The sequence below is a fragment of the Lagopus leucura genome, unplaced genomic scaffold (assembly GCF_019238085.1).
Source record: "Lagopus leucura isolate 7727_CA_CO unplaced genomic scaffold, USGS_WTPT01 Super-Scaffold_100048, whole genome shotgun sequence".
In the NCBI taxonomy this organism is placed as follows: domain Eukaryota; kingdom Metazoa; phylum Chordata; class Aves; order Galliformes; family Phasianidae; genus Lagopus; species Lagopus leucura.
Genome location: NW_024962294.1, coordinates 170,697 through 197,651, shown reverse-complemented (window position 1 = coordinate 197,651; position 26,955 = coordinate 170,697). Strand labels below are relative to the sequence as shown.

The window sequence follows — 26,955 nt, the reverse complement described above, 5'->3', positions numbered from 1 at the left end:
CCGCGCTTTGGCGGGCGGGCCCAGCGCCGCCGGGCGTCCCGGGCTGCCGGCGGCCGATGCGGGCGGGGCGCGTTGAGTGGCGGCGGCGGCGGCCAATGCCGGGGCGGCCCGGGCCGGGAGGGACGCGGCCGCCCGCTGCCGCTCCGCCGCCTTCGCGCGCGGTTCGGGTTCGCCCGGCTCAGGCTGTGCGGCGCCCGGCCGGAGGCTCCCCGTCGCTCCCTACCCGCGCTGCCGGCCGCCCCGGCTCCGTTTCTCGGCCTTTGAGCCGCTCGAGCTTCCGTGGACGCAGCGTTAGGGGACGTGCGCTATTCTTAGCGATCTTCTCACCTTTTTCAGTTGATTTCCTCGGTCTGTTACTGAATGGTGCAGAGGTGTGTGCGGAGTTGAAGCTATGTTAGGTATTGATAACATGCAGAGCTTTAATATTTTAAAATACAGGGCTCATCTCTTAAAATAGGACTCAGCCCCATCAATTTAGTTTTACGTCGTCATGCTTACGTTTGTTTTGTGCTTTAGAGGAACCTTCTGGCGCTCCCTTATTGGAATGGAGATTTCTTCCCACCAGTTTCAGCTCCTGGAGCAGCTGAATGAACAACGGAAGCAGGACTTGTTCTGCGACTGCAGCATCCTGGTGGAGGGGAAGGTGTTCAAAGCACACCGAAATGTGCTGTTTGCCAGCAGCGGGTACTTCAAGATGCTCCTTTCGCAGAGCTCCAAGGACAACAGCCAGCCCACCGTAGCCACCTTCGAGGTCTTCTCTCCAGAGACGTTTATGGTTATCCTGGACTTTGTGTACTCAGGAGTATTGCCCCTAACGGGTCAAAACGTGATAGAGGTCATGTCGGCAGCCAGCTACCTGCAGATGACAGACATCCTTAATGTCTGTAAGACGTTCATTAAGTCATCTCTGGATATTAATGAGAAGGAGAAGGATCACTACCTGGGCCTCTCAGCCAAAAGCACAAACGGTGAACCTGCTCACGCATCGCTTTATCGCTCAAGGAGGAAAGCAAAGAGCAACCCGAGGCGCTCCTATTCCATTCCAGATGAAAAGGCAGACGTGGTGAATGAGAATTCCTGGAGCAGTTACAGCACTTATCTGTCCTCACAGGTGATCCTTCAGCGGGCGGAAACGCAGCTCTCAAAGAGGGGCAGAAAGCAGGGCTCGGCCAGGAAGCGGCGGAAGCACTTGGGGCTGTCACAGACACGAGAATTTGTGCAGGGCAGAGCAAGTAAAGCTGAGCGGGCTGAGGGCTGTAACGCATCAGATTGCAGCCACGACTCCCGAGCTAAAGAGGAGGCTGAATTTGATGCCGAGAATGACGTTGATCGCGCCGATGATGGATATGATCAGGAATCAGAAGTGACACCCAAGAGGTGGGCTGTTGCTCAGCTGGAAGAGCTGTCACAAACTTCTGAGTTCATGGAATTAAAAGCAGAAGAACTGTACAGCTCAGTGCCCACAGTTTTAGGTGTTATGAGTAGTTGGAATGAAGGTAAACAGTACACTTGATTTTGCAAAGTTTGTCGTTATTTAGAGGAAGTGAGACGAGAGAATTTCATAAGCTCTAACTGATGTCCTGTTGATTGCTTTCTTGATCTGCTCTGCTGTAGTGCCTAGCAGAATGTAAGGCTCTAAGGCCAGAACAAGGGATGAGAAATAGAATCAGAGACTGATCCAGGTGTTGTGTGAGGTTAAAATAAGACCTGCCTGATTATTTGGCCCCACATGGAGCTGAACAAAGCTTGGAGAGCTGCAGTTGACTCGGAGCTGAGGGACAGAATCACTCTTGTGGTTTCTCTGCTCTCGTGTCATTGGAACAATACTGCATTTCCCATGAGGTCCAAGCCAAAACTTGGAGATAGTTTGGTCATGCTACATAAAATGTCCCAGCTCCTGATGAACTGACAGCAGTTTATCAACTGATGGTTTACAAATGTATTCTTATGCACGTCATATTGGAAACTAACTTAGCATGCCTATGGCTTATTATCATGGCATAAGGTTATGATGTTACGCATCCTAATATATCGCAGAGGTGGTAAATATTTATGAAGTACTACTTGCTGAAAGAGTCAGATGACAGGGTATAATATACTTACTACGTACTTATGGTCATACGTCTGTCTAAAAAGTAAGACAATACACCGCCAAATCCCCAGTGAATCATCAGTAGCTTTTGTGGGGGGATGATAGGTTTGGATTTTTTCTGTTCAATGACAAACCGCAGGAAAAATGAAGTGCTGCTCATTTAAGCTTAGAAATAGCAGAACGATTGCAAAAAGCCATTGATGCAGAGCTGTGTTCCCCCACAACAGATGCCCTGCCTCGCCTGCGGTTCAAGTGCCCCTTCTGCACGCACACAGTGAAGCGCCGCGCCGACCTGAAGCGCCACCTGCGGTGCCACACCGGCGAGCGGCCGTATCCATGCGAGGCGTGCGGGAAGAGGTTCACCCGGCTGGAGCACCTGCGGAACCACTTCCAAACGGTACGGCAGCTCGGGGGCCTGGGGAAGGAGTGCGGGGTTCCGTCAGTGCTGCTGCTCAGCCATCGCTAGAACCAGCGCTGCCACAGTGATTGCAATTGGCAAACTTTTTACTTTTTAGAACGGCTCGGTGTTTATTTGTGATGGTAGCATTACCGGATGAACACTGACACTTTCAAATTCTAAACCTCTTTAGATACATCAAGCCGGCAAACTCATCTGCAGGAAGTGCAAGCGCCAGGTGAGCGAGCAGACGGGCTGCGTTGTGCAGCAGGGAACGCGGCGCTACAGGCTGTGCCACAAATGTGTGACAGGGACCAGCCCTGAGGGCAGCCCCGAAGGAGCGGGCGCAGAACGCGGCCCTGCCAGCGCCGGGGGGAGCAAACATTCCAGGTGGGCTTTGGAGGAGGATCAGAGGTCGGATGGTGACGCAGTGGAGGAGGAGCCGTATGATCTGGTTGTGCGCCGTGGTGCCGATGGCGCTGCAGGCGAGGCGGATGAAAAGATGAAACCAAATCTTAGGTAGATAATTTGTATATTCGTTACTGCATATTCAAGATTAAATTGCCCGTGTTACACCAGCTAATTCTGGTTTGTTAATTTCATTAATGTTAAATGCTGCTAAAATTCTGCTGCAAGAAGCAAAATGTGGACTCCAAACACGTTGGTTTGTGCTTGTGAACACCCAGCAGCTCCTGAACATCACCCAGCAGTCACCTACTGCCTGCAAACTGCTTAGAAGAATTGCTTTGCTTTTTGACAAGGCTTTACTCAGAGCTGTTCGTAATGAAAATATAAACCTTTCTACAAGGAAGGTGCTACAGTATACAATTAAAAACAAACGAGCACACAGCTATGGATAATTTGCTTTTGGAAAGTCCTACAAAAGCAAGCATCTAAGAAGTGTAAAACATATTTGTTGGCAGTGTAATTAACACATATATACACTTACGAAGTTTTGTAAGAAAGGAGTGAGAAAATCGGAATCCTCCCCGCTCCGCTCTCGTTTTAAAGGGCTGACAGAAGGAACAGCCGCCCCCACCTCAGGCTCCGTGGAAGGCAGCCACACACTCGACGCCTGATTGGCTGTTCCCGTTCACCTGACTCAGCTAGCCAATGAGGTGGCGGAGCGGCCGCTGAGGGCCCGGGGCGGTGGCAGTGCGCTTTCCCGCCCACCGCTGCGCTCTCGGGGATTCGCCATGGGGTGGGGCGGCGCAGGGCCGGGCCTCGTTCCTTCCTCACAGCGCGGGCATCGCCCCGTGTTGCAGGCCGGCCCCTCGGAGCCCCGGCGTTCGTCCTGAGTGAAAATCCTCACTTCTGTACATTTGGCAAACGAATGCATCTCCAACCTTATTTAAAGGAGGGTTTTCTCACCGTATTGGAGAACAAAGCACAAATGCAACTGATTAAACCCAAACACCACCAGCAAAAATTACTCACACAAGTTCTTCCAGTCAACAGATTGTATTTTTTCCCCTTTAAAATCTGATTTAAAATGACTTTACAACCAAACAGAGGTGAAGCACCCCTAGGTTTACCACAGGGCAGGGCAGACCTCCCTCACACCCAACGGCTGAGGGCTGACAGCTGGGCTCTCAGTTGTGTGCAGTTGCCCTTTCTGAAAACAAAAGGAAGCTGATGCAAACTGCCTTCTAAAAGAAGAGATCCTGCTCTCGCAAGGCTTAGATGGGAGCAGACCTGCAGAGAATCTGCCAACCCCCTTTTTTCAGTGCCAACAAAAGCGGTCTCCACTTTTCCCAGCCGTAAGGAGCTGCAAGGATTCCATGCGCAGTCACCTGCGTCCAGGGTGCATGGAAATGTATTTGTGGTAAATCAGCACCACCTGGTGGTCTGACAAAGTTCTCAGAAGAATGTTTTGTTTTTTAAATAATTTGTGTTTTTCCTCGGGGGACCTTCAAACAGAAACTGTCCTACATGAAGGTTGACTCTCTGCATGTAATTTAGATTACATGAAGAGGGGCATCAGCTCACAACTGTTACAGTTAAGTTTTCCCATGCAGTCACGTAGATCAACACTTTCCTGCCACCCAACAAAAAGGCAGTGCTGTAGCAGCTCCACTGATTTATTTACTTCATACACTGCCTTAGAAGCCAACCGCCAGCGTTCCTGAGGGACTTCCATCCCCTACAGCCCTCATCTCAAATCCCCCCAGACCCAACTACTTCTGTCCTGGCAGGCTGGCACTGGTCTGGCTCACCATCTTCACACCACAGCACAGGATGCCATTCCCCACAACTCTCTCCTGCTTCTGATTTGAACTAGCTAATTGCTTGGTTGCTTCCCGGAGGTTACAGTTCTGAAGGGGTTTTGCCAGCCACTGACAAGCATCCACTTCGTTAAACTTGCTTTAAATATCAATGATGACAAAGACTTCTGGCTGTTCTTCTTCACAGATCTGCATTGCTGAGTAAGTTATGGCTTTGACCTCTGTGCCCTAGAGTGAAAAGACACAAAGGCATCAATGTTTTACATGACACCTTGCAGCACTTCACACTGATACATAATATTTACCACTTTCTACAAATGTTAGGCAATTTTTCTCCCCCAGAAGTTTTAAGCATGCTTGTTCCAAATGTTCTGTTTGGCCAAGCTAAATAGGAATTACAGAATTCCCCTCCACTCCCCTCTCCCTTTATTTTATTGCTTCCTGAATACTACAAATTCTTCCTCTTACCTGTGACATACCATCAACATTTGATATTTGAATTTGACATACCTCAGCAGCATGCTAAGACGTAAAGACTTGCATGTAATTCTTCTGGGAGTGGAGGGGGAAAGCAGAAAGGGACTAAGCAAGAAGCTGTGGAAACAGCATGAGAACCAAACCCACGTAATGATTCTGGCTATGGACTGGCTCTTTTTTATCACGCATCACAAAAAAGGAAGCCAACTGCTGAGTTTGCCATCGTGGAGAAAGCATCAGCTCAACAGTTCAGAAATGCATTCACAAAAAACTGCAGGAAATGAGATCTTAAGTTAGTAGTGGTACCATTCAGACATGTTTATACTTGGATCTCTTGAGTACTTAAGAGGTTTGATTTAGAAGAATCCATTCTTCCCGTCCTACCAGAAAACATAAGCAATATATAGATGAACTGCTGCATACCTGGGGGTGTTTTGGTAAAGAGAACTCTTCTCCCCACCTTTAAAGGCAAAAAGAAAAGAGGAGGTTGCACTGTTAGCATTTAATCAAACACTACAGTTAGTTTCACTGATGAGCATTGGACAGTTAGACTTAAATTAAAACCTCAAAGGAAGGATAAGAGCTCCTTTTTAGAAATTATCTGTGACCTCCAGCACATCGCGATAGTTCACAGTGGTGAACTGGAGGGCAGTATTTGTCATCAGTGGAAGATACTAATTACTCAACTGATCATATGAACTCACCCAATTGATCTTATTTTGAATTGCATTCGGTCAATGTAAAGCACTTTCACCTCCTGCAGAGAAAACAAGTGGAAAAGTGTGTCACCAACCTCTACCCTGAGGCACTCAATCTCATTAACAAGAATATTCCAGCTTAAATGAAATCTAAACCCAGAAAACTGGAGTATTCTCAAATACATACAGCACTGCTAATGACTACACCACTGCTAATGACTTCGCCTAATGACTGGCATCTGTGGAAACAAAGCTACGCGTTTGCTTCTCAGCTCTTTGTGCTTTTGTGTCTTATTCTCCTGATTCAAAGTGATCTGCAGAGTCCCTCTTTCTGCCTAAAAGGACACTGCATTCAAAAGTGGCTTATCAGAGAACAGCTTTGCCCTACAAAATGGAAATAGAACAAAACACGGCACTTACCCTGGGTATAAAGAACTCATTAGCACTGAATTTATACAGCCACTCATCCAAGAAGTGGAAGAGAAGGGACAACATATCATGTCCTGCATGGTTGAAGCAGAGAAGGCAGTCAGCTGATTGTCCCAGCAACAAGACCCAAACCTTCAGCACACTTATGAGCACAGCAGCCGTACAGCTCCTGCATTACTACAAGATTCAGATGAATTAACTGAATTATCCTTAGCTACAACAAAACTACATCTAAAGATGCAGAGGATTTCGGTGCTCTCCATCAGCAGGGTTCCTACAGTTCCAATGTAAGCCAGTGCGGTTTTTACCTTCTGCTTCTACTTCAACAGTATCCAGAGGTTCCACAGTCTCTGTATCAGTCATGTAGCCAAACATGGCCATGACGCACTGCTCAAATGCTTCTTCCAAAGTGTCTCCCCATGCGTGTAGCCTACAGGGACACAGGGTAATTCACTGCACTGTAACCACAAAATCCCACTGTGCTATGCAGGTGAGAAACATGAATGCAAGAACAAATGCAAAGGAGGTCACTACCAGAAAGGCTTGTCTGAACTTTTGTTATGGGGAGACTACAGGTTTTTCTTCTTACGGTATATGAGAAGAATTTCTTAGGAGAAAAAGGAAAATTCTTATTTTACCAGATGACAGGAAAGTCCTTTGTAATGCAGTAAATGGATATCCATGAACTGCCGAGACAAAAGGTGATATAAGGGCAGGAGTTTAAAGGATTTCAAAAGATGCTCCCAAACAACAGAGGCTTAAACAGCAGCACACAGGAATACTGCATTAGAAATGAACTGTGCACCCCCAGGAGTGGAAACAAGGGACAGCTGCCCACACTTACTGCACATCTGCTGTGTGATCCAAATCTGAGGAATGGAAAAAAAAAAAAAAAAGGCATGACATCAACAAATATAACTTTAAAAGATTAAAAAATTCTGGACACTGATGTTATAACAGTAACTTTCTGTGTTCATCTTGAGACATAAAACTCAAGTGTCTATTTTCCAGTATAGAGAAACAGCACAGATGAAATTTGGGATTATTTCTGCTCATCAGAAGGGTGTTTACCACAGATTCTGTCAGCACCCTCCATGTGCAGCACTGTGTGCTCATTGCAGTGCAACAGGCTGCTACAGGTTAACTGCAATAAAAGCCTTCCACCACGAATAGTTTTTGCTGACGTCTGCAGGACTGAAGATCTGCAAACCTTTACAGCTCAGTGAAGAAGTGTGCCTGCCCAACCCACAGACATCCACAGTGCCACAAGGGGAACTTTAAAATGTACGTAATACAAAATATAAAGTAATCTTCACTGATGAGGCAGGCTTAACATCCCAAGCACATATCAGGTTTTACACAAACATCACTTACATTCCGTTAAAAGAACCAGAGGAATGCAAAATAAGGCCAGATTGGTGCAAACAGCCATGTTGGGACATCAACGTAAGCCACCCTGCAACCGAGGCTCATTCTGAGGCTGCTCAGGGCACTCACACACATTAACTGCTCCTCAACAACTGTCACTAAAGCAAACAAATTCCAGTGAATATAAAAGAAAACCTTTTCCAATTATGGAAACAAAGTTAACCGTTGTGATGTGTCACGGTGTTCCTGCACCGTCCCTCCAAACAGACACACGGGCGGCCGTGCCCCAAGCCAGCCCCTGTGCTGACAGCCACTTCTTAGGAGACTCTGAGGGGGGGAAAGGAAGCTTTACTGCAACTACCTGCAATGACAACAATTGCAGTTATGTCCTCTCTATTACTCAGCCCCAGATGCGTCCCACAGCCTAAATGCACAGCACTGGCACAGTACGAAACCCCACAAGCACCTAAAAAGCTCATCCCATTTCCTTCTTCCCCTCCTGCCCTGGAGCGCACACACACACACGCCGTATCACTGTGCTGCTGCATCACTCACATTCGTACTTCTTGGTGACCGGTGGGTACTTGGCCTTGACAGCCTTCTGCTCCTCCGTCAGGCCGTAGTCCCGCTCGCCGCCTGCCATGGCTCTGCTCACTTCCTGCTCACACGAACATGGCCGCCGCCTCGTGCCTCCCGCAGCGCTGCTGGGCTGAACGGGGAGCTGCTTCCAGCCGGGAGCTCAGCAGCAGCCGGTGGGGAGCGGCTGCACGCAAGCTGGTCCGTTAAAACAAGATTAGAAACGCCGAGTTCAGTTCTGCACCATTCACCCTGCCGGCCCACAGCAGCGACGCTCAGCACCGCGCATCCCGTTCTTCTATTCGAACAGCAATAAAATGCTGTAATAACGAGAACATGATTCTCACAGCTCTACAGTGTTAGCCGGGTCACTTCGGCTCCTGAGTGTATCACAGCACTGCGATCCCCAGGGGCAGCCCGGAGCCCAGCACAGAAAAGAGGAGCCCATCGTTCCTCTTGGAATGGGGGCTGCACTTCAAGCTGCGATCCTATCGCTACGGAACGGCACAGAGGCTGGCCTGCACTCGTTTGCCCACAGAATTCTTTATTTTTTTTACTCTGAACGGTGGAGAAGATGCTGTTTCAAGCCACCTTTTAGAAGCTCGATTCTCCCACCAGACCTCCGCGGCCGCTCAGTTCCACGCCGACTTTCACTTGTAAACAACAGACACAGGCTGGAGTCTCTGATTAACTTCAGGCCAATTATTTCCGAAGATCCCACGCGAATTCGCCATGACTTTTTCCAGCAAGAGAGGCTCCCGCTGCCCGCCACGCAACAATTCTACACGGGATTTCCAGGTTCTATTTACAAATAAGCACGGGGATCTGCAGGCTGCACGGTGGGGAAGCGCTTCTCGGAGGGAATAAGGCCGAAGGAACACGCGACTGAACGCGAAACGAGCTACAAACCAGGGCTCGAGGGAGGGCGCAGCGGCCCGTCAGCAACCAATAACCGGGAAGCAGCAGGAAGATGCTCGGGGGGAGTTCCGGGTCGGCAGCCCCCACCCCAACCCAGCGCAGCCCGCTCGCAGTGCCGGACCCCGGGCCTTCTTCCCCCCCCCCCGCCGCGGCCCCCACTCACCGGGGCGCTGTCCCTTTAAGGACCACGCGAGGGGCGCGCGCCGCCCGCCCCTTCCCTCCGGAAAATGGCGGCTCCCAGGGGAGCTTCGGCCGCACCTCCCCGCCTCCTTCCTTCCCGATCTCCCTCACACGTGACCGCCGAGCGCGCTCTCCTGCGCCTTGTCCCCGCCCCTCGCCGCTCTCCGATTGGCGGAAGCGTCCCGGCGGCGGGCGGCGATTGGCCAGCGTTGGCGCGCGAAGGGGTGCGCGGCGCCGGAGCCGCACGCAGCGGGGGCAGGAAACAATAGAGCCGTGGCCGAAGAGGAGCGGAGCAGCGGCCGCCCGCCTCTCGCAGCCCAGCCCCATTCCACCGCCCCGTTCCCCCTCCCCGCCATGGCGGACAAGGAAGGTAGGCCTCGCGGCGCGGCCTCGGCGGCGCGGCCTTCTTCTCTCAGCGCTCCGCGAGGCGTTAGGCCTCACTCCCCGCCCCCCCTCCCCCGCCTCCATCGGCCGGCGCCGTGAGGAGTGCTGGCGGGGGAGCTCCGGCAGGGGGCGCTGTGCGGGGGGCGGGGGTCGCCGGGCGTCCCGTGGGGGCCGCGGGGCCGGGCCAAGGGCGAAGCGCTGTGAGCTGCGGGGGGCGGAGGTGTGGGACAACGGGGGGAGTCGGCCCCGGCCGTGGGTTTACGGGTCACGGCCGCCCCCGGGCCGCTCCGCAGACGCTGCGTGCGGTCGCCGTTAATTGAGAAGCGAGGGGCAGCGCGTGCGGTGCGGGCTGTGCGTCGCCGCGGTGCCGTTTGAGGATAAGCGGCTCCCGTCGTTGAGTGCCCGCTCAGCACCGCACCGTGCGCCTGCTGAGAGTGTGGCGAAGGCTGACATCCCGCATTTCTTTTGAATAACTTCAGCAGCCTTCGATGACGCGGTCGAAGAACGTGTGATCAACGAGGAGTACAAAATATGGAAAAAGAACACACCCTTCTTGTACGACTTGGTAATGACCCACGCTCTGGAGTGGCCCAGCCTGACTGCTCAGTGGCTTCCTGATGTGACGAGGTGAGGGTGCATGCTGAATCTTCTCGTTGCTGTTGCTTTGATTTTGATGCTTTTCTTCTTCCAGCTTCATTCTCCGATTTGAAATGCAAAGCCCCCCTCCCCACTAAAGGGGAGCTAAATATAATTTCAGTTTAAGCACTCTCATCCTAAGCTTCCACAACAACATTCTGCTTCCAAAGAACGTTCATGCATCTCAAACCATGTATTGGGGAGGCTGTTAAAGTCTCTTAAAGGAAGGCAAGGGAACTGATGGAGTTATTTGGAGGTAGGTGCTGTTGTGCTGCAGGAAGTTTAATTTGAGATCTTGAGTTGGGAGGAGTGATTCCTCTGGAGGAAGAAAATCCCGTGTCAGAGCAGGAGAGCAGTGCTAACTGCTAAGGATGTTACTGGTGTTGGAAGCTGTCATCAAAGGATGCCGTATTCAGCTCAGTGTTTGTGTGAACTCCTGTGTTTCTCACTTAAATTTCTTCTCTTGCAGGCCTGAGGGCAAAGATTTCAGCATTCACCGATTGGTCCTGGGGACTCACACTTCAGATGAACAAAACCATCTTGTGATAGCAAGTGTGCAGCTGCCTAATGATGATGCACAGTTTGATGCCTCACACTACGACAGTGAGAAAGGAGGTAAGGGAACAAAGATGTCAATCAGGTGGGGCTTTAACTGTTTTTCCTCCATTTTGTGATGGTTGAATCAATCTTTCTACATGGTAAAAGTTCTTAACAATCTAATCTTAGCTTTTCTTCTTGTCAGAAGCCTGGATTACGTAGTTCGTATTTTGATTTTGGGCTTCTTGGAGTTATTTGTAAACGTGTCATTGTCTGATAAATACTGTTTCTACTATTTCATGTTGAAGGTACATAGATTTAAACCAGTGTGCCACTACTAACTAAAAGAATCCAGTCTGCATGCTCTTGTGACTGTTCCTCCCCCAAATAAATGCCTGATATTACCAGCAACTGACTCTGAGTCTTCGTGTCCTCATATGAACGTGGTTAATTGTTTACAGTCATTAAATATTTTTTTTTTTCCCCCAGAGTTTGGAGGCTTTGGGTCTGTTAGCGGAAAAATTGAGATTGAAATCAAGATAAATCATGAGGGAGAAGTGAACAGAGCACGTTACATGCCACAGAACCCCTGCATCATTGCCACAAAGACTCCATCCAGCGACGTCCTCGTCTTCGATTACACCAAACATCCTTCTAAGCCAGGTGTCTGCAGCTTTGTCACCTTTGTGCTTCAGGGCTACAAAAGTGTCCAAGCAGCCTTTTCTTAAGGGAAAGTTGATGGGGTGCAAAAGAGGTTGAAAACTTTTGTGGGTTGTGTATGGTGCAACTTTGATCCATGATGTGCTGATGTGATTCCAGGCACTGGAGCTCTTATGCTGCTTTTTTACAGACCCATCTGGAGAGTGCAACCCAGATCTGCGTCTGCGTGGGCACCAGAAGGAAGGCTATGGGCTGTCGTGGAACCCAAACCTGAGCGGGCATTTGCTCAGTGCTTCTGATGATCATGTGAGTGCTTTTAAGTACAGCTGGGGTGCAACCTGCACTTTGTGTCCCTTGACAAAGGTCAGAACTGTTCTTCTGTTGGAGGGGATGGAGGTGACGGAGCGCAGAGAATTTTTGTCTAAAGATAAAATCTTTATTTTATTTATTTTTCTCTCTCTTTTTTTTTTTTTTTTTAAGACCATTTGCTTGTGGGATATAAGTGCTGTTCCAAAAGAAGGTAAAGTGGTGGATGCAAAGACCATCTTCACGGGGCACACAGCTGTAGTGGAAGATGTCTCCTGGCACCTGCTCCACGAATCTCTTTTTGGATCCGTTGCTGATGATCAGAAGCTCATGATGTAAGCGGGCTGCTTTCTGTAGAGGCTGAACATCTCGGTCCATTTTGCCTTCCCAGCTGCTCCCTGCTCTCCTGTGAGGTGGGCTGTGAGCCTTTGTTCCAGGTCTGTATTCCATTCCTTCTCCTTCCAGCTGGGACACGCGGTCGAACAACACCTCCAAACCCAGCCATTCTGTGGATGCTCACACAGCTGAAGTCAACTGCCTCTCTTTCAATCCCTACAGCGAGTTCATCCTGGCTACAGGATCAGCTGATAAGGTCTGTGCTTCCATTGCCTTTGCAAGGGGTTGGTTTGGTTTCTGACCTGTGGCAGTGGATGTGTGGTGTTGTTACCTCAGGACAAAATGTTTCCTTTCCTTGACAGACTGTTGCGCTGTGGGACTTGAGGAACCTGAAGCTGAAGTTGCACTCCTTTGAATCACATAAAGATGAAATATTTCAGGTATAACAGAACCTCTGTGTCTTCCCTGCACCTGAGCTTAGTTCTGCTTAGCTAGCAGGCAGAATGGAAGGCAGGCTGTTTCAGTGTGTTTTCATGAAGTGTACTTGTGCTTCAAAACCTCATTCCTCCCTCTCACCTGCTTATAATTTCCTGGTTTGTTGTTGTGGAGCTTTCTGTGTGTGTGGGAATTCCAGGGCAGATAAGAGTGTCCAGAAAGCTGGGGGCAGAAAGTAACAAGGAAATGGCTGAAAGCTTGACCCACAATGTTGGGAGTGAAATACTAGCAGTACACAGAGCGTGTAAATTATTCACGGCAGCAGATTTGAAGCAGCAAGGCACAGTGAAATGGCTGCAGCATTTTCATCTTCTCAGCTTGGTCCTGAGGCAAGGCTTGAGGTGGCAGCCATGAAAGGAGATTGCTGGACCATCCTGTGGCAAAAAAGAATTGCTAATTTTGCTGGTGTAAATATAGAAAGTTAACATCACTGGTGGCATGTGCTTCGCAGATACAATATTTCCATCCCCAGCTCATGCAGTAGTCAGAACAAAAGTATGTGGAAGGGTTTTTTTTGTCTAAGGATTGCTTTTAAAGACCAGTTACCTCTAAATACAGTTATGCTCAGAACCGTGAAACGTCAGGCCAGTGTGAAGAATTGTCTTATTTTCTAATCCTGTGATCCTATTAAGTGGAGTGTTTGGAGAGCTTTATCTCCAGCAGCCGTGGTAAATGAGAGCTTTGGGGCAGTTAGGCTTCAATTACAGCGATTTCTTTTCATGTGTAACCACAGCTCCCATTTCAGGCACCCAGAGTTTACATTGGTGCAGTTCTCCTGGGGGAGCAGCTGATGGTCTCAGGGTTGTTTACACTTGTAACACGTGCTCTCTGTTAGAGAAGAAGTTGCACGTGAGGCCTGTTTGGTGCTCAGATTCTTTGTTAGCACACAGGCTCAGCAGAACTGCTTGCTACCTTAGGATGCCATTATGGGGAATGTTTCTCTTTCGAGGTAATAATGATTTGAGTTTTCCTAAGGCTCTCGTACTGTAAGGTGCAGCAGAAGCCTGCCGTGTCTCGGGTTCTTCCAACTGACTTCATTTCTAAATTCATTCTTGTCTGTAGGTTCAGTGGTCGCCCCACAATGAAACCATATTGGCCTCCAGTGGCACCGACCGCCGGCTGAACGTCTGGGACTTGAGGTAAATCCCGAACGAGGCGGGTTGTGCTGATGGAATTCTGATGAGCTGCATCACAAGCAGCAACAACAAAACCCCATTTTCTTTTCAAAGTAAAATCGGAGAAGAGCAATCCCCCGAGGATGCTGAGGATGGTCCCCCAGAACTGCTGGTAAGAATTCTGAGCCTCACCGATCGCTGGGTCCCTGCAACAGAGATTGGAAATGTTTGCCCCCCCACCCCTTTTTTCCCCTTCGCTCCTAGTTCATTCATGGTGGTCACACTGCAAAGATCTCCGACTTCTCCTGGAATCCCAACGAGCCCTGGGTGATCTGTTCTGTATCAGAAGACAACATCATGCAAGTGTGGCAGATGGTAAGTTGTTTGGGAGAGTGCAGGAGGTGGCAGATAAGAGCCAGTGCTGAACTGCCTGAAGGTCAGCATTCCGGGTTCTGTTCACAGGCCCCAGAAGGGTTTGCTTTGTAGCACTGCCTGAATCTCAAATGGGCAGTGAAAAAGGTTTGAGATTCGGTAGAAACAAGGGCTTACAAATCCTGAGAAGCTGTTTTGTATTTCTCGTATATATTTATATACTGTAATTTAGTAGTAAAAAGGAAAGTAGGTACTGGTGTATGGAGAAGTGACATTTTCCCATCTGTGTTTGAATGAAAACTAGGTTAAGAAAAATTGACAAAAAACCACCCAACCAAACAAAAATCAGCTCAAAAACAAACAGCAAAACTCCAGCCACCACCACCACCGCCAGCCACAACAAATGCAAGCATGAAGTTGAGGTTTCTGTTGGTCACTGTCATACTGGGAGAGTTCTTTGTGTGATACAGACGTCCCCCGTGGCTGCAGAGGGGCAGCGTGGTGCTGAATAGGGGAGAAGTGCTGCTTTAATTCCCAGCTGCTGAAGGTTCTGCAGAATCATCTCTTATGGCTCAAATAAGCTTTGAAAAGACCGTGCTTCTAATTTTGGTTTATTTATAGGCTGGTCACAGAGGCTTTGTCTTGGCAGCGTGTCTGTGTGGTTCTTAAGGAAGCGATGCTGCAAATGAAGGGGCTGTGAAACGTGTGCACGGTGCTCTTCATTATCACAAGCTCTGGTCTCTGCTTTAGGAAGTCAGATGCCCATAAGCTGCAGTAACAGAGGCCTTCTGAAATGTGCAGCACTGTTGAAAGCAAGGCAGTCTGTGTAGCAGCTTTGTAATGAAAAGCCTCGGGGGATTGGTGCCACACATCTGCAGATGAAAATCTGCCAGGACTTGTAGAAGTGCTGTGGCACCTGTTAAATGTTATGGGAAATGCTTCTACAGCTCCTTTGCTTTGACTTGCAGGCAGAGAACATATATAATGATGAAGACCCAGAAGGAAGCGTGGATCCAGAAGGTCAAGGATCTTAGATGGTGGTCCTTCCTGTTTCTAGTCCTTTTCCTTCTCTTCCCTCTCAGCCCTGACATTGACTTAACACTGGTTTTGAGACACACGTAGACTTTGTGTTCAGCCATCTTTCTGTAGAAACCATCAGCGGTGCTTTTTACCCCGGGCAGAACTCCCCTAAGGAAGGGCTTTTAGTCCAACCCAGCTGGTGCTGTGCTGCAGCTCCTCAGGTTTCCCACAGCAGCCTCTTGTGCACGGATCCGGCCCGTTGTAGCTGCCTTCCTGTGCACAACAAACCTTCTGTTGCTGTTTTCTGTCTTTAGCTTGCTGCAGCTGCGGGCTTTTGCCTAATTTAAACAGAAATGAAATCAGAGCTGCCAGAGGGAACTGGAGCCAGCAGAGGTGGTGCAAGTGTTAATCCACTGGTAGTTCAGCTTGAGCGGGGAACGTCTTCTCCCTTCAGTACAGCTCAGAAGCGTTGGGATTCTTTTAGTTAATCTGTACCTGCGTGGCTTTATCTGCCTCTCAGATACGTAGAGAGACTTGCAGGTTCTGAAATTGTATTTCTTCCCATGCTTTCTTTTGTCGTTGCTGGTAATTCTGGGTTTTTCAGTTCTTTCTGTTCTTCCCCTTTCCTTCCATCCCCTGGGTGGCAGTGGTTTGGATACATGAGCTGTTCCTGCAGAGCATCACTCACCTTCCATGTGTCTGGTTCTATTGTGTGTTTCTTGAGCTGTGTTTTCACATAAATTTCTTTCCTTTCTGTGAAATGGCTTTTCAAACTTCGGGGCCACAAAGTTGTGAAGGTTCTGTTTCTACCAGCGATGCACCACAGGTGGCACAGCAGTGGTGGCTGGTGCAAATAAAGCAAATGAGACGTGGGCAAACTGCCTTTATGGGAGTCAGTCCTTGACCACTACCTGCTGCCCATCTCCCACCAGCTCCTCGTGTTCCTCATCACTACCTGTGTGTAAGTGCTTCAGGCGGAATAAATTTTTTCTACATATGTGCTGCATGGCCGTGTGGTTTTGTGCGGATGTTTTCCTCCTGCATTGACTGTTTTCATGAGGGTGAACCGTGTCCCTGGAGAAAGAGAGAAAGGGGGGAGGAGGAGGAGCCTCTGGGTGCCGTGTGGGTGCTGCAATGTACTTCAGGGCTGTCTCCTCTTGTTTCTGCTGCTTGCTCTGTGAAGTGAGTGCTCAGTAGCTCAGAGCAGTCAGGGTTGCCATGGAGGATGCCTTCCTCCCGCAGGGCGCCGCTGCCTCCATTTCGGGTCTGCCTTCAGCCCTTGCACAGAACAACGTGGGCGGTGATTTGGGGTTTTTTCTCCCTATTTTGTAAAGCGTGAATATTTGGGTGCCTTTCAGGCCCCTCAGTTTGACACAAAAGCTTATTTTTCTTTGACACACAGCTTTGAGAAATAAAAAGACCCTTAAACTCTGACCTTTATTTTCAGTGTGAGACTATAAAGTGGAAACCTTTTATCCACAGACTTCAGTTTCTGTGGCCGTCGGCGGAGCGGATCGCAGTACAGCAGCCACCACTGGGCACACAAGGAAAGCTGTACGTAAAGCTCAGCGTTCAGCCCCCAGCTCCTTTCTGTGCAGGTTTATATGCTCTATCTATGGAACAGGACGAGGTACATTTTCCAAACACAGCAAAACATACACGTGTGATTCTTCAGCTGTGTCCGTCGTTCAGTGCAAGTACCGCTTTCTCTGCTCACGTGTGGAAAAGCAGTTCAGTAGAAGATCCAGAGCAGAGTGGTGCTGCTGACTTTGGGCAGCGAGAGGAGCAGCGAGGAGCCGACCCTGCAGGTTCCAGCACCACCCCTGGCGAGGAGGAGATCTCACCTCTAACATTCCTGGTCTGGTTTTTCTTCAGATTTACAAAGGTGGCCGTAGATTTCTAAGCAGCCCCTGTGTGGGTAGAAAGCGAATTTAGGATACTAAATATGGAACTTATGGAACACAACCTAATGAAAAAAGTCCTCCTTTTCCCAGTGTGAAGGAAAAGCAATCAGGCAGTGCAAAAGTGGCTCAGTGCCTGGCACCGAACGCATGGACTGCGGCCAGGCCTCGGCACGGACAGCAGCTCTGACAGCAGGGAACGTGATTGCTGCTGCGAGCCATGGGAGGAGGCAGCTGTGATTTTTGCTGCAAGACACAGGAGGAGGCAGCTCTGAGGCTGCTGCACTCCGACTCCCAGTTCAAAAGTGAAACTCGAGGAGGAGAGCTGACACATAAGAGGTCTGAAGCGCTGTCGCTTCCAGCAGCGGCTCTTTGGAGCTCGGTGTTAAGAGGCTGCGGCTGGGGCTCCATGTCAGCCTCTGCACCCCGTGCTTCACGGGGACCCCACGCAGCAGAGATGCTGCAGTTACTCTCATTAATAAACTTTGCAACAGTGAGACGCGGCACCAACATGGGAAGGTTGGCTCTTCCCTGGGCTGTGGTGCGCATGGAGAGAAGAGCTGCAGCTGCCGGGGTGGGGAATGCCCTCCCTCAGTGCAGTTACAGGGGGAAGGTGTTGCAGATGTGTTGTGGAGCTTTAAAATGTGGTAGAGAAGCCCTGAGTGAAAGCAGCAGCAGATTCAGAAGCAAGAAAGTTGTTTCCTCTGATAAAGACCATCTGCAGCAGCGCTGCTCAAACTGAGAACCCAACTCCCTCCCACTGTTCCTAAGGAATTAGTGTATATTTTGTCAAGTTGCCGTGCCTGTCCCTTGGAAGGCAGCCCCTGTTTCTACTCTGTGCAGAACTTTCCATGACACAGCTGCATGGCAAAGGCTCTGCAGTTTCCACAGCACTTCCACTGCAGCCTGGACGGGAGGCGTGCATGGAGCAGACACTGACTTGTAGATGGACAGCTCGTGGTGCAGGCTGCTCCGCAGCTCCTCCAGCTCCTGGTTCTTGCGCTGCTGGAGCTGGACGCTGTTCTTCAGCTCCTTCAGCCTGTCCTCCAGCTCCTCCACCTGCTCCTGGGGTGAAGACAGAACCCGGTTATGTGGGAAGCTTTGCTCCGTGGCGGTGGAGAAACCCCTGCAGAAAACCTCTGCCCTACCAAGGCGGCAGCCAGGGCTGGCGTGCAGCTGTGCTTTGCCTTCCCCGCTGGCAGGGTTTGTCCCTCACACTGCTGGGCGTGCGTTTGAAAGGCTGTCAGCACTGTATAATCTAAAATACTGAAGTAGATAAACAAGGGAATGGGGAAAAAGCAGCAGGGAGGCACAGTGGGGGCTCCATGGGTCAGAGAGAGGTGGGGCCCTGAGCCCCCTGAGCAGCACCATGGCACCCAGAGAGGGTCCCAATTGCAGTGCTGCAGCACAGCGGTGCCTGCAGGGAGGATGTTGGCTGTGGGCAGTGGTGACGATGGCTGGGAGTGCTGGAGATGGATGGCGGGGCTGCCCTGCCAAAAGGGCTCTTGTGGATATTGAATTGTACTTTCTCCCTACGTGAGGTGTTCTGGGAGGCCTGGCTTGGCCTCACAGCTCTGTTCCAGCACCTAAGCTCTGCTTCATCTGATGTGGAGCTGTGGGGCCGATGCAGCACTGCACCTCCTCTCTGTCCCCGGGGTTCCTCGGTGCCTCTGCGTGCTGCTGGCTGGAGGCAGCACCTGCTGAGGTGTGGAGCCCTTCCCAAGTTCTGCACAGTGGTCTGCACACAGCATCCCAGCAGGGCACAGCGCTGCTGAGTCACTGAGCTTCCGCCTCTGGGGCTCCTCCAGAGGCAGGAGTAAATCCTCAGGGAGAAAAGTGCCTTCAACAGAACCCGCAGAGCTTTGTCACCTCCCCAGTCTCCCTGCTCCCCCTGAGCCCCACAGACCAGACCCACCACCCGTGCTGGCAGCACCCGCAGGTAGGTAACCCACCCCTGCCCCGCGCACGTACCCTGTACTGCCCGACCTCCTCATCGCGCTTCTGCTTGACGAGCACAATCTGCTCCTCCAGACTCCGGTTCTGCAGCCGCAGCCGGCTCACCTCCCCCTGCAGGGGCCGCAGGGCTTCCTTCATGCCCTGCACCTCTCCCTGCAGCTCCTGCAGCGCCCGCGTCCCCGCCTCGCGCCTCTCCAGCAGCCGCAGCAGCTGCGGTTCGTAGTGCTCCTCCAGGCCGCGGCGGCTCCGCGTCACCAAACTCTCGAACTCGGCCGACAGCCGCCGGCTCTCCTGCAGGTACTGCGGGTCCTGGCGGCACGGTGGGGCCTCCAGGCGCTGCCGCAGGGCCTCCTTCTCCTTCTCGCAGCTCTCCCGCAGGCGGCTCAGCTCTCCCGACAGCCGCCCGGCCTGGTTCTCCAGCTCGTCCCGATACGCCGCGTGCTGCGAGAGGTCGTGGCGGCGGCTCTCCAGCTGGTACTGGCAGGCCACGCACTCCTTGGTCACCTTGAAGAGCTTCTGCTTGATCTGACGGATCTCGTCCCTCAGGTTGTCCCGCTCCAGCTCCACCTTGGCCAGCAGCCGGCAGGCGGCCTGGATCTCCTGGTGGGCATGGCGGATGTCCTGCAGCGCCGGCTCGCGCAGCTGCGTCAGCTCCTCGATCAGAGCGTCGCGCTCCTTCTCCAGCTGCTCCACCGCCTCGATGCACTCCTGGAAATACTCGCCCAGCTCCTCCAGGCTGAGGCACGGCTGCTCTGTGCCCTCTGCAGCTTGTGGGGTGCCCGCCCCCTCCGCGTCTGTGTCCTGTGGGACCCCGATCTCCGCTGCGCCTGGCGGCATTCCTGCCCCATCGGTGTCCATGGCCGACGGGATCTCAGCCCCATCCACGTGCAGTGGGATTCCTGCCCCATCCATGTCCAGCAGGAGTCCTGCCACGGCGGCATCCATATCCAGCAGGATCCCCAGTCCTTCTGCTTCCACATCCAGGGGGAGTCCTGCTCCGTCGGCATCCAGAAGCACCCCTGTTCCGCCGGCATCCACATTCTGAGGGATCCCTGCTTCATCTTCTGCATCCAATGGGATTCCTGCCCCATCCATATCCAGTGGGATCCCTGTCCCACCAGCATCCACGTCCAGAAGGATCTGTTCATCTGTTTCTGCATCCAGTGGGATTTCTGCTCCATCCATCCCCAGCGATGCCCCTGTCCCAGCCATCTCCTCGCCCAGCAGCGCCCCCAGCATGGTGAGGTTCAAGGCCGTGTCTCCAGCACCTTCCTGCAGCTCCCCATGGGCACCTGGAGCAGGAGCAGCCCCCAGGCCCGGTGCTGGGTCTGTTGGGGTGCATGGAGCCCTGTGGTGTGGGGCTGGGGCTTCTCCTGCTTCATCTGGTAGCGGTTCTGGAGGCGGTTCCGGCTCTGCCATCAGGTCCCTGCAAAGGAGAAGGGACACATCAGCGGGCGGTGGGACAGGACCCATCCCTCCCTGCCTGCCCCGAGGACAACTTGGACCCAAGCTTTTCGCATCAGCACGGGCCAGAATAAAAGAGCAAAGCCATTCTGAAGTGACAGTGACAGAGAGAGAGCAAGTGCTGAAACCCGGCGGCCGTTCCCCATCTCCCTGTACTGCTGCACGGGTCACTGCAGCTCGCCCCGCACGCCCGGTGAGATCCCCAGCACAACGCGCCCGCTGCCCGGCTACGTGCCATAACCTCACGGCACGGGAATGCACTGCCGGGCGCAGCGGGCTCAGCGCTGCCTGGGGACGGAGCGCAGCACCGCAGAGCGCCGCGCCGCTCACTTTGCCGTGTCATCCGAGCCGGGCGTTACTGCTGGGTGGGCACCGAGCGCTGCCGCCACAAAGCGCTCCCGTCTCACGTTCCCCAGGCGCTATTTGAGGGCAGGGAGCAGCGCGCGGCCCTGGGGCTGCTGAAGGCTTTTCCTGCGGTGGGGGGCGGGGGGATGCTCTCACCTCCCGGCCCCGCGGGCTGAGCTCATGTCTCGTCATCCCCGAAGGAATGAGTGCAGGCTGGCACACAGCGGCCCCCGGCTCGCCCCAGCGGCTTTACGGAAAGCGCTGATTTTCACCGGTCCTTTCTCTCCTAATAAGGCAGTTTTCTGCAGCGCTGACACATCGCAGCCTCGGACTCAACCGCCGGAGCTGAGGAGTGCGGGGAAAGGTGGGGAGAGGGCTGTGCGGGGTTTGCCGTACCACCCCCCCCCCCCCCTCCTTTTGCCTCCAGCAGTGATTTATCAAACTTAGCGACCGCTCTGCGCCCACGGGTTGTGCTCCCCCCCATCCCCCCGGCCCCCATCTGTGTGCCCGCGACGCTCCCCGGGGGCTGAACCTCACCCACGACCCCCTGAGAGCCCGCGCCCCCCGGCTCCTCTCCCCCCACATCTCCCCAAGGGCCGGCTCGTACCTTGCTCTCCCGGAGCCCGGTGCCCCCTGCACTGCGCTGCACATGGGCTTAGCATGGGGCGGGTGGGGGTTATTAATACACGGCGTTGGAAATCAGACTCCCCCGGCAGCCGCTTCACCCGCTGCAGCGCCAGCTGCGGGTACTGCCGCCCTCCTCCCTGGGAGGAGGAGGAGGAAGAGGAGGAGGAGAAGGAGGAGGAGGGCGGGGAGGGCCATGCCTGCATCCCTGGCAGTGAAACACTGGGGCTGACTGCAGCTCCGCAGAATCCCCAGCGCCCCCACCCAACCGGGGGTCTTTCCACGCAGGATTGATTTGCTGATGGTGCCCCTTCGTGCAGCCTCCAGCCCGATCATGGCGGGTGCTGGGCAGGGCATGTGCTGTGATGGGGACGCCGGAGTCCCTGGGCTGGGGTGTGGCTGGAAGGGGAGGAAGCAGCATGGAAGGGGCACGGTGAGGACACGGCGCATGGCCGTGATTTGGTGTGGCCTTATCCTGTGCACGGAGCACATGGATACTGACGCCCTGAGGGCGCCGTTTGTGCCAGAGGCTGCTGCCAACACTTCGGTCCCTGCAGAGCGCAGCCCCCACTTTGCTGCCGTGTGTCTGCACCCCTTTGAGGGTGGGATGGCATCTCAGCACCCAGCAGTGATGCTGCCTGGGGTTGGAGGTTCCATCTCTGCCCGCCGACCCCTGGTCCCCCAGCCCACAGCATCCTACCCCCCCCTTTGGGGCAATACTACCAGCATCTATTTACACCTGCTCTACATTCTACCCACGCTGCAGGACTGCCGTGCATGCAGCAGCCCAGGGGTACAGTGTGGCTGCTGGGTTGTGGCCCTGGCATCCCCCAGCTCGGGACTAGAGGAGGAGAAAGGCAGAAGCGATTGATTAAAGCAAAGTTTATTTCTCTATTAAAGCAAAATTCCTCCTACCTCCGCCCTGGCCGTGCCCGCTCAGGAAGTCAGCGCTCGCAGCTCAGGAAGTCACCAGCTTACGTGCCCTGAAACCGCCCAGCAACGCACACCACTGCTTGCAACATCCCCAGATGCCACCCTGTCCCCGTCCCCACGTCACCGCCACCGTCACCTTGCTCACTGCTTGGTTTAAAATAACTGCTCGTGTCCACGTCCCGGCCCACCAGCACGCGATGCGGGGGAGCAGAGCTTTAAAAGGAAAGGGAAGATTTGGGTGTTTGCTCTTTTTTTTTGATCCTGTTGCTTTTTTCAGCTCAATGCACCTTTTTTTTTTCCCCCCCACAAAGTGCCTCTCTTTGCACTGAGGCTTTTGACTCACTGGGAGAGGAATGCCGTCCATTCGGACAAGTTGTGCAGATAAATATACATCTCTATCTGCATCTGCCAAGCGGGGGGACCTGCGGGTCAGGCGTGCAGCAAACCCTGCTGGGGTGCCCAGGAGGCGCAGGGCTGCACTCAGCTGTTGCCGGTAAGAGGATCAGCCCGGCTGTTTTGTGGACATAACCAGGCAACGGGCGGCTCGGGTGTCGGACCAGGCACGGCTCTATCCATGCACGAGCTGCCCTGGACTTTGCTCCAGCAAACAGGGAGAAGGGAAGGCAGGAAAGTATCTGCAGGGAAATGTTCCAGCTGCTGGAACACGGTGAGACGTGGTGCCCCGTGCAGTGTCCTGGTGCTGGCCAGAGGCCTCTGCTCTGCTCCTGCCTCAGTTTCCCCAGCTGAGAGTTGAGGTGCTGCCACCATAGGGACGCTGCAGTGGTAGCCAGCATGGGATGAGGTCTGTGGCCATATTGCGGCGCTGAGGCTGATCCCATTCCACTGCTGAAATGCTGCAGCTGCCTCAGACCTCAGAAATCCCAGATAAGGATGCTCAGGGTCTGCGCAAGGTCACTGGCGGGACAGAGGAGGAGGAGGAGGAGGGGGGCAGCGTGGGCACAGACCCAGCTGGGGCTGGGGCAGAGATGAAAGCTGCAGCCTGAAGGCGCCGTCCTCGCTGCTCTGCAAGGACCTTGGCAGCTCCATGGCAGCGGGGTCAGACCCTGCCCTGGGCTGCAGGCGCCAGCAGCTCCCACTTATCTGGTGCCAGGACCGATCTGCCCACGGTGAGGCACCTGGAAAGCGCCTGTGCCAGCACAGCTGCTGCAGAATGGATGCCTGCCCAGTTGGGGACATGGGTCTGTCCCTCGTGGGGGCACAAAGCTGCAGCCCCAACACTGCCAGCTCTGAACCTCACTGCTGCTGCGTTATCTCTTGGCACAACCCGGATACCGGCTTCAAACATCCACATCAAGGCTGCTCGGCCCGGCGGCACCACTGCTGGGATAGGATTGTCCCCTCTGCCCCAGCAATGCCCACTGTGGTGTGTGCACATGTATGTATGTGTGCATGTGTACGTGTGTGTGCACACGCCTCTGTGGCCCAGTGATGGCTAACAAGGGCACAGCTGCAGACAAGGTCGATGCTGGGCTTTCCCATGCCCTGGGTTGAGCACCAGGAGGAGCAGCACCAGCTCCTGACCCCGTGGTGGGGGCTCAGGAGTGCATTGGGGTGGGGGGCAGCACTGCGCAGTGAGGCCGGTGGCCGTGCCAGGACCTTTTCCCCACCGCCCACAGGCACTGCAGGATCAGTGAGTCATGAGGCTGCGCCTGTGGAGCCAGCAGGTGCCTGGCTCTGGGCACGGATCTGCCCCACCACCTCCATGTGGGCAGCAAAACGGCTGAGAACCGACCCCATGAGCTCTGGTGGCTGCCCAGGGGCTGCAGCACACAGCGCTGTGGCTGGTGGGGGCAGGCCATTCCATCCCATCTCACTGCCCAGGAGCTGAGCTCCAGCCCAACAAGCTGCCCCATGTCCTTCTGTCTGTCCTTGCCACACGAGCAGAGGATACACGGCCCAGCTGGGTGCTCCTGCCTGCATTCCCCCTCCCCAGGAACAGGACCAGGCACTGGGGGGCTGCAGATGACCTGCCCCATCCCCAGCCACTCTGCTCCGCTCTGCTCAGAGCTCTCCCTGGAGCGTGACTGATCCTCGCTGTCTTATTTGGACAGTGCTCCATAACTGTGTGCAAAAATATTTTTAAAACTGGTTCTGCCGACATCCAAGGAGAGGAGAGATGTGAGAAACAGGATCTTTTTGGGAGGCTCATGACTCAGAACTTGGAGCTGGTTGCAGAAAGTCAACACAAACGCCCTGATCGGGGATTAGCTTTGCCCCAGAGGAGCGCATGCTGTTGGGGGACACCAAAAACCCAAAGGCAGCCCAGCTGGAAGGAATTGTCCCAGTACTGGGTGCAGGTGCCTGGAAATGGCTGCCCAAACACTCGTGCATTCATCAGGGTTGGGTCAGGGGTCAGAGCGGTGGCGGGGGGAAATGAGAAGCAGGGACAGGAGAGCTCTGCCAGTCCCTGTGCTCCTGCAGGAGCCAGCAGGGCTCAGCGCCACGTCGTGTTAATGCTGAGCACGTTGGGATCTGTCGGACTGCACAGCACCCACCCCTGGGTCCCACCACCCGCATGGGACAGCAGCGTGCTGGGAAGCCTGCAGGAGGGACAGGTCGTTGTTTTGTAAATCCTTCTAGTCATTTCCAGACGTTGGCAAACTCCCCCGGGCACGCAGCCAGGCGGTGTGTGAGCCTCCGGGAAGAGGATGTGTTTTAAAAGCAATGTTGCAGCTTTTCCCATTAAGCAGAGCATCCTCACGGGGACATCAGCCCAGCGGTGCCATGAGCGTGCAGAAACCTCCTGCTTTCCTGCAGGGATGGCAGCACCGAGCCGGGGCTCTGGGGCACCCCACCGCCCTCCAGCAGCGGGACCTGCCGGCTGTGCTCGCGTGCCAGCGGAGAGATTGTTCATTAGATCCACCGAGGGCGCTGGGGAGACCCTTAGGTCCCCTGATGGTCCCGGGGAGACCCTCAAACGCACCGATGGTCCTAAGGAGACCCCCCGTCGCTCTCAGTTTATCCATCCGTTAAAGCAAGAGCTTCACATCTGCCGGTGGTGGCTCTCGGGGAGGCGTTCGGACGCGCTGGGAGACCCAGACCCGCCGCTGCTCCCCGGAAGGCCCCGCCGCGCCCCCGGCTCCGCGCAGCAGCCCTTTCAGCCCGCGCCATCCCGGGTTCTCCCGGCTAACCTCCGCGGCCGGGAGGACCGGCGGACCCCGAGCCGGCCCGGCCGGGTCACCCGGAGCGCCCCTCCTGCAGGTGGCTCCGGGGCCGCGATCCCCACCTGCGCACGGGCGGAGCGGAGGGGCGGAGCGGAGGGCCGGGGCCGGGTCCTCCCGCAGCCCGGCGAGGCCGCAGGCTCCGCCCCGGCTCCGGCTCCGGAGAAACTTTCCGTCGGCGCCGTACGCTCGGCGGGAGCCCGGAGCCGGGGCCGAGCCGCAGCCTCAGCCGGAGCCGCAGCCGGGGCGGGCCCGGCCCTATGGGCAGCGGGCGGCGCGGGGCTCTGCCCGCCGCGGTCATGTCCGCCCCGCGTGCACCTGCGGACGGCGGCGAGGCCGAGCGCGGCCCCCCCGAGGTGTCCCCCCGGAAGAAGAAGGGCAGCGGCAAAGCGGGCGGACTGCGGAGGGCCTTCAGCTGGCTGCGGGGCCGGAGGAGGAAGAGGAGGGCGGGGAGCCCGGCGGCCGCGAGCCCCGATCTGCGCGGAGCGGGTGAGGGGGGGCGGGGCGGGGAGCGGCGGTCGGGGGGCACGGAGCGGGGACCGGGGGGCGGGGTGACAGCTGGGCCCGTCGTGCCGTTTGCGCCGGTGGTGGCGGCGGCTGACGAGAGCTGCGGTTCGCGGCCGTGGAGGTGGCCGAGGCGAAGCGGAGGGGTGGGCGAGGAAGACTCGATGTGAGGCCGCGGCGGAGCGGGGCTGTGTGAGGAGAGGACGTGGGGACCGAGGAGACGGCGGAGGAGGTTCGGCGACGGTGGAGAGGCCAAAGCGGGCTCGGTGCTGAACGGGGGCTGCGATGGCGGTGGTCGCGGCAGGACGGACCCGGCGCTGCTCTCCCCGCTGCCCCGAGGGCTGCTGCCGGTTCGGCTCCGGCTCTGCGCTGACTCAGAAGGTCGTTGGGGCTGAGGGAAATCTGGAGGCGCGCCAGCCTCCTCCTCCTCCTGGGCCCGTGTTTGCCGTGCTCCAGGTGTGGCCCTTCCTGTCCTCGCCGTGGCCCCGTGCAGGGCTGTCCTCGTGTCCCATCCGCGCCCCGTCCGGAGCCGCCCGCAGGGTGCGAGGTGTGGAGGTGCGGAGTTGTGCCACGCTCTGCTCGCGCGGCTGCTCCCGGTGGCGGCGGTCACAGGAGGGGCGGCACGGCTCCGTCCCCGCCGTGAGGGATCCCGGCTGTGTCACACGGCCGTCCTTCCCGCAGGGCGCGGCGGTGCCACCCGGCTGCCTTCACCTGGAATTTTCCTCCTCCATTTGCCCCGGGGGGTTCGTTCCCAGAACCGCGGCTTCGAGAAGCCCACTGAGATGTGCGATAAGGAAGGAGGGGCCGTGGGAAGGCGGGGGGGGG

The 26,955-nt window shown here is 54.7% G+C and overlaps 4 protein-coding genes across 11 annotated transcripts; 2 read left to right on the top strand and 2 right to left on the bottom strand.

Moving 5' to 3' along the window:
* Positions 1–240: 240 nt before the first annotated feature.
* ZBTB8A (zinc finger and BTB domain containing 8A) lies at positions 241–3,086 on the top strand. 3 transcript variants are annotated; one of them, XM_042885101.1, is made up of 4 exons: positions 241–398; positions 517–1,496; positions 2,320–2,489; positions 2,683–3,086. In XM_042885101.1, exons 2-4 carry the CDS (start codon positions 545–547, stop codon positions 3,010–3,012), a joined length of 1,452 nt encoding a protein of 483 aa, XP_042741035.1. In that variant the 5' UTR covers positions 241–398; positions 517–544; the 3' UTR covers positions 3,013–3,086. The 3 variants fall into 3 exon arrangements, with proteins under 3 accessions (XP_042741035.1, XP_042741034.1, XP_042741037.1); XM_042885100.1 differs by having other exon boundaries at positions 241–1,496; XM_042885103.1 differs by having other exon boundaries at positions 242–1,377; positions 2,683–2,898.
* An 848-nt stretch (positions 3,087–3,934) lies between these two features.
* On the bottom strand, positions 3,935–9,448 carry ZBTB8OS (zinc finger and BTB domain containing 8 opposite strand). 3 transcript variants are annotated; one of them, XM_042885105.1, is made up of 8 exons: positions 9,344–9,448; positions 8,242–8,460; positions 7,163–7,187; positions 6,627–6,748; positions 6,310–6,392; positions 5,896–5,948; positions 5,615–5,651; positions 3,935–4,942 (listed from the first exon to the last, which is right to left on the bottom strand). In XM_042885105.1, the coding sequence occupies exons 2-8, from the start codon at positions 8,327–8,329 to the stop codon at positions 4,856–4,858; spliced, it is 495 nt and encodes a 164-aa protein (XP_042741039.1). In that variant the 5' UTR covers positions 8,330–8,460; positions 9,344–9,448; the 3' UTR covers positions 3,935–4,855. The 3 variants fall into 3 exon arrangements, with proteins under 3 accessions (XP_042741039.1, XP_042741038.1, XP_042741040.1); XM_042885104.1 differs by lacking the exon at positions 9,344–9,448 and having other exon boundaries at positions 8,242–9,256; XM_042885106.1 differs by lacking the exon at positions 9,344–9,448 and having other exon boundaries at positions 7,693–8,334.
* A 141-nt stretch (positions 9,449–9,589) lies between these two features.
* Positions 9,590–16,218, top strand: RBBP4 (RB binding protein 4, chromatin remodeling factor). The gene is made up of 12 exons (XM_042885039.1): positions 9,590–9,730; positions 10,224–10,371; positions 10,850–10,995; positions 11,407–11,580; positions 11,768–11,883; positions 12,058–12,218; positions 12,349–12,475; positions 12,582–12,659; positions 13,777–13,853; positions 13,944–14,001; positions 14,094–14,204; positions 15,170–16,218. Exons 1-12 carry the CDS (start codon positions 9,715–9,717, stop codon positions 15,233–15,235), a joined length of 1,278 nt encoding a protein of 425 aa, XP_042740973.1. The 5' UTR covers positions 9,590–9,714; the 3' UTR covers positions 15,236–16,218.
* Positions 16,219–16,639: 421 nt separating this feature from the next.
* On the bottom strand, positions 16,640–22,490 carry SYNC (syncoilin, intermediate filament protein). Of its 4 annotated transcripts, XM_042885034.1 has the most exons (5): positions 21,495–21,673; positions 21,044–21,232; positions 19,094–20,504; positions 18,063–18,187; positions 16,640–17,131 (listed from the first exon to the last, which is right to left on the bottom strand). In XM_042885034.1, exons 2-5 carry the CDS (start codon positions 21,067–21,069, stop codon positions 17,068–17,070), a joined length of 1,626 nt encoding a protein of 541 aa, XP_042740968.1. In that variant the 5' UTR covers positions 21,070–21,232; positions 21,495–21,673; the 3' UTR covers positions 16,640–17,067. The 4 variants fall into 4 exon arrangements, with proteins under 4 accessions (XP_042740968.1, XP_042740972.1, XP_042740967.1 ...); XM_042885038.1 differs by lacking the exons at positions 21,044–21,232; positions 21,495–21,673 and adding an exon at positions 22,427–22,490; XM_042885033.1 differs by lacking the exon at positions 21,044–21,232.
* Positions 22,491–26,955: the final 4,465 nt, after the last annotated feature.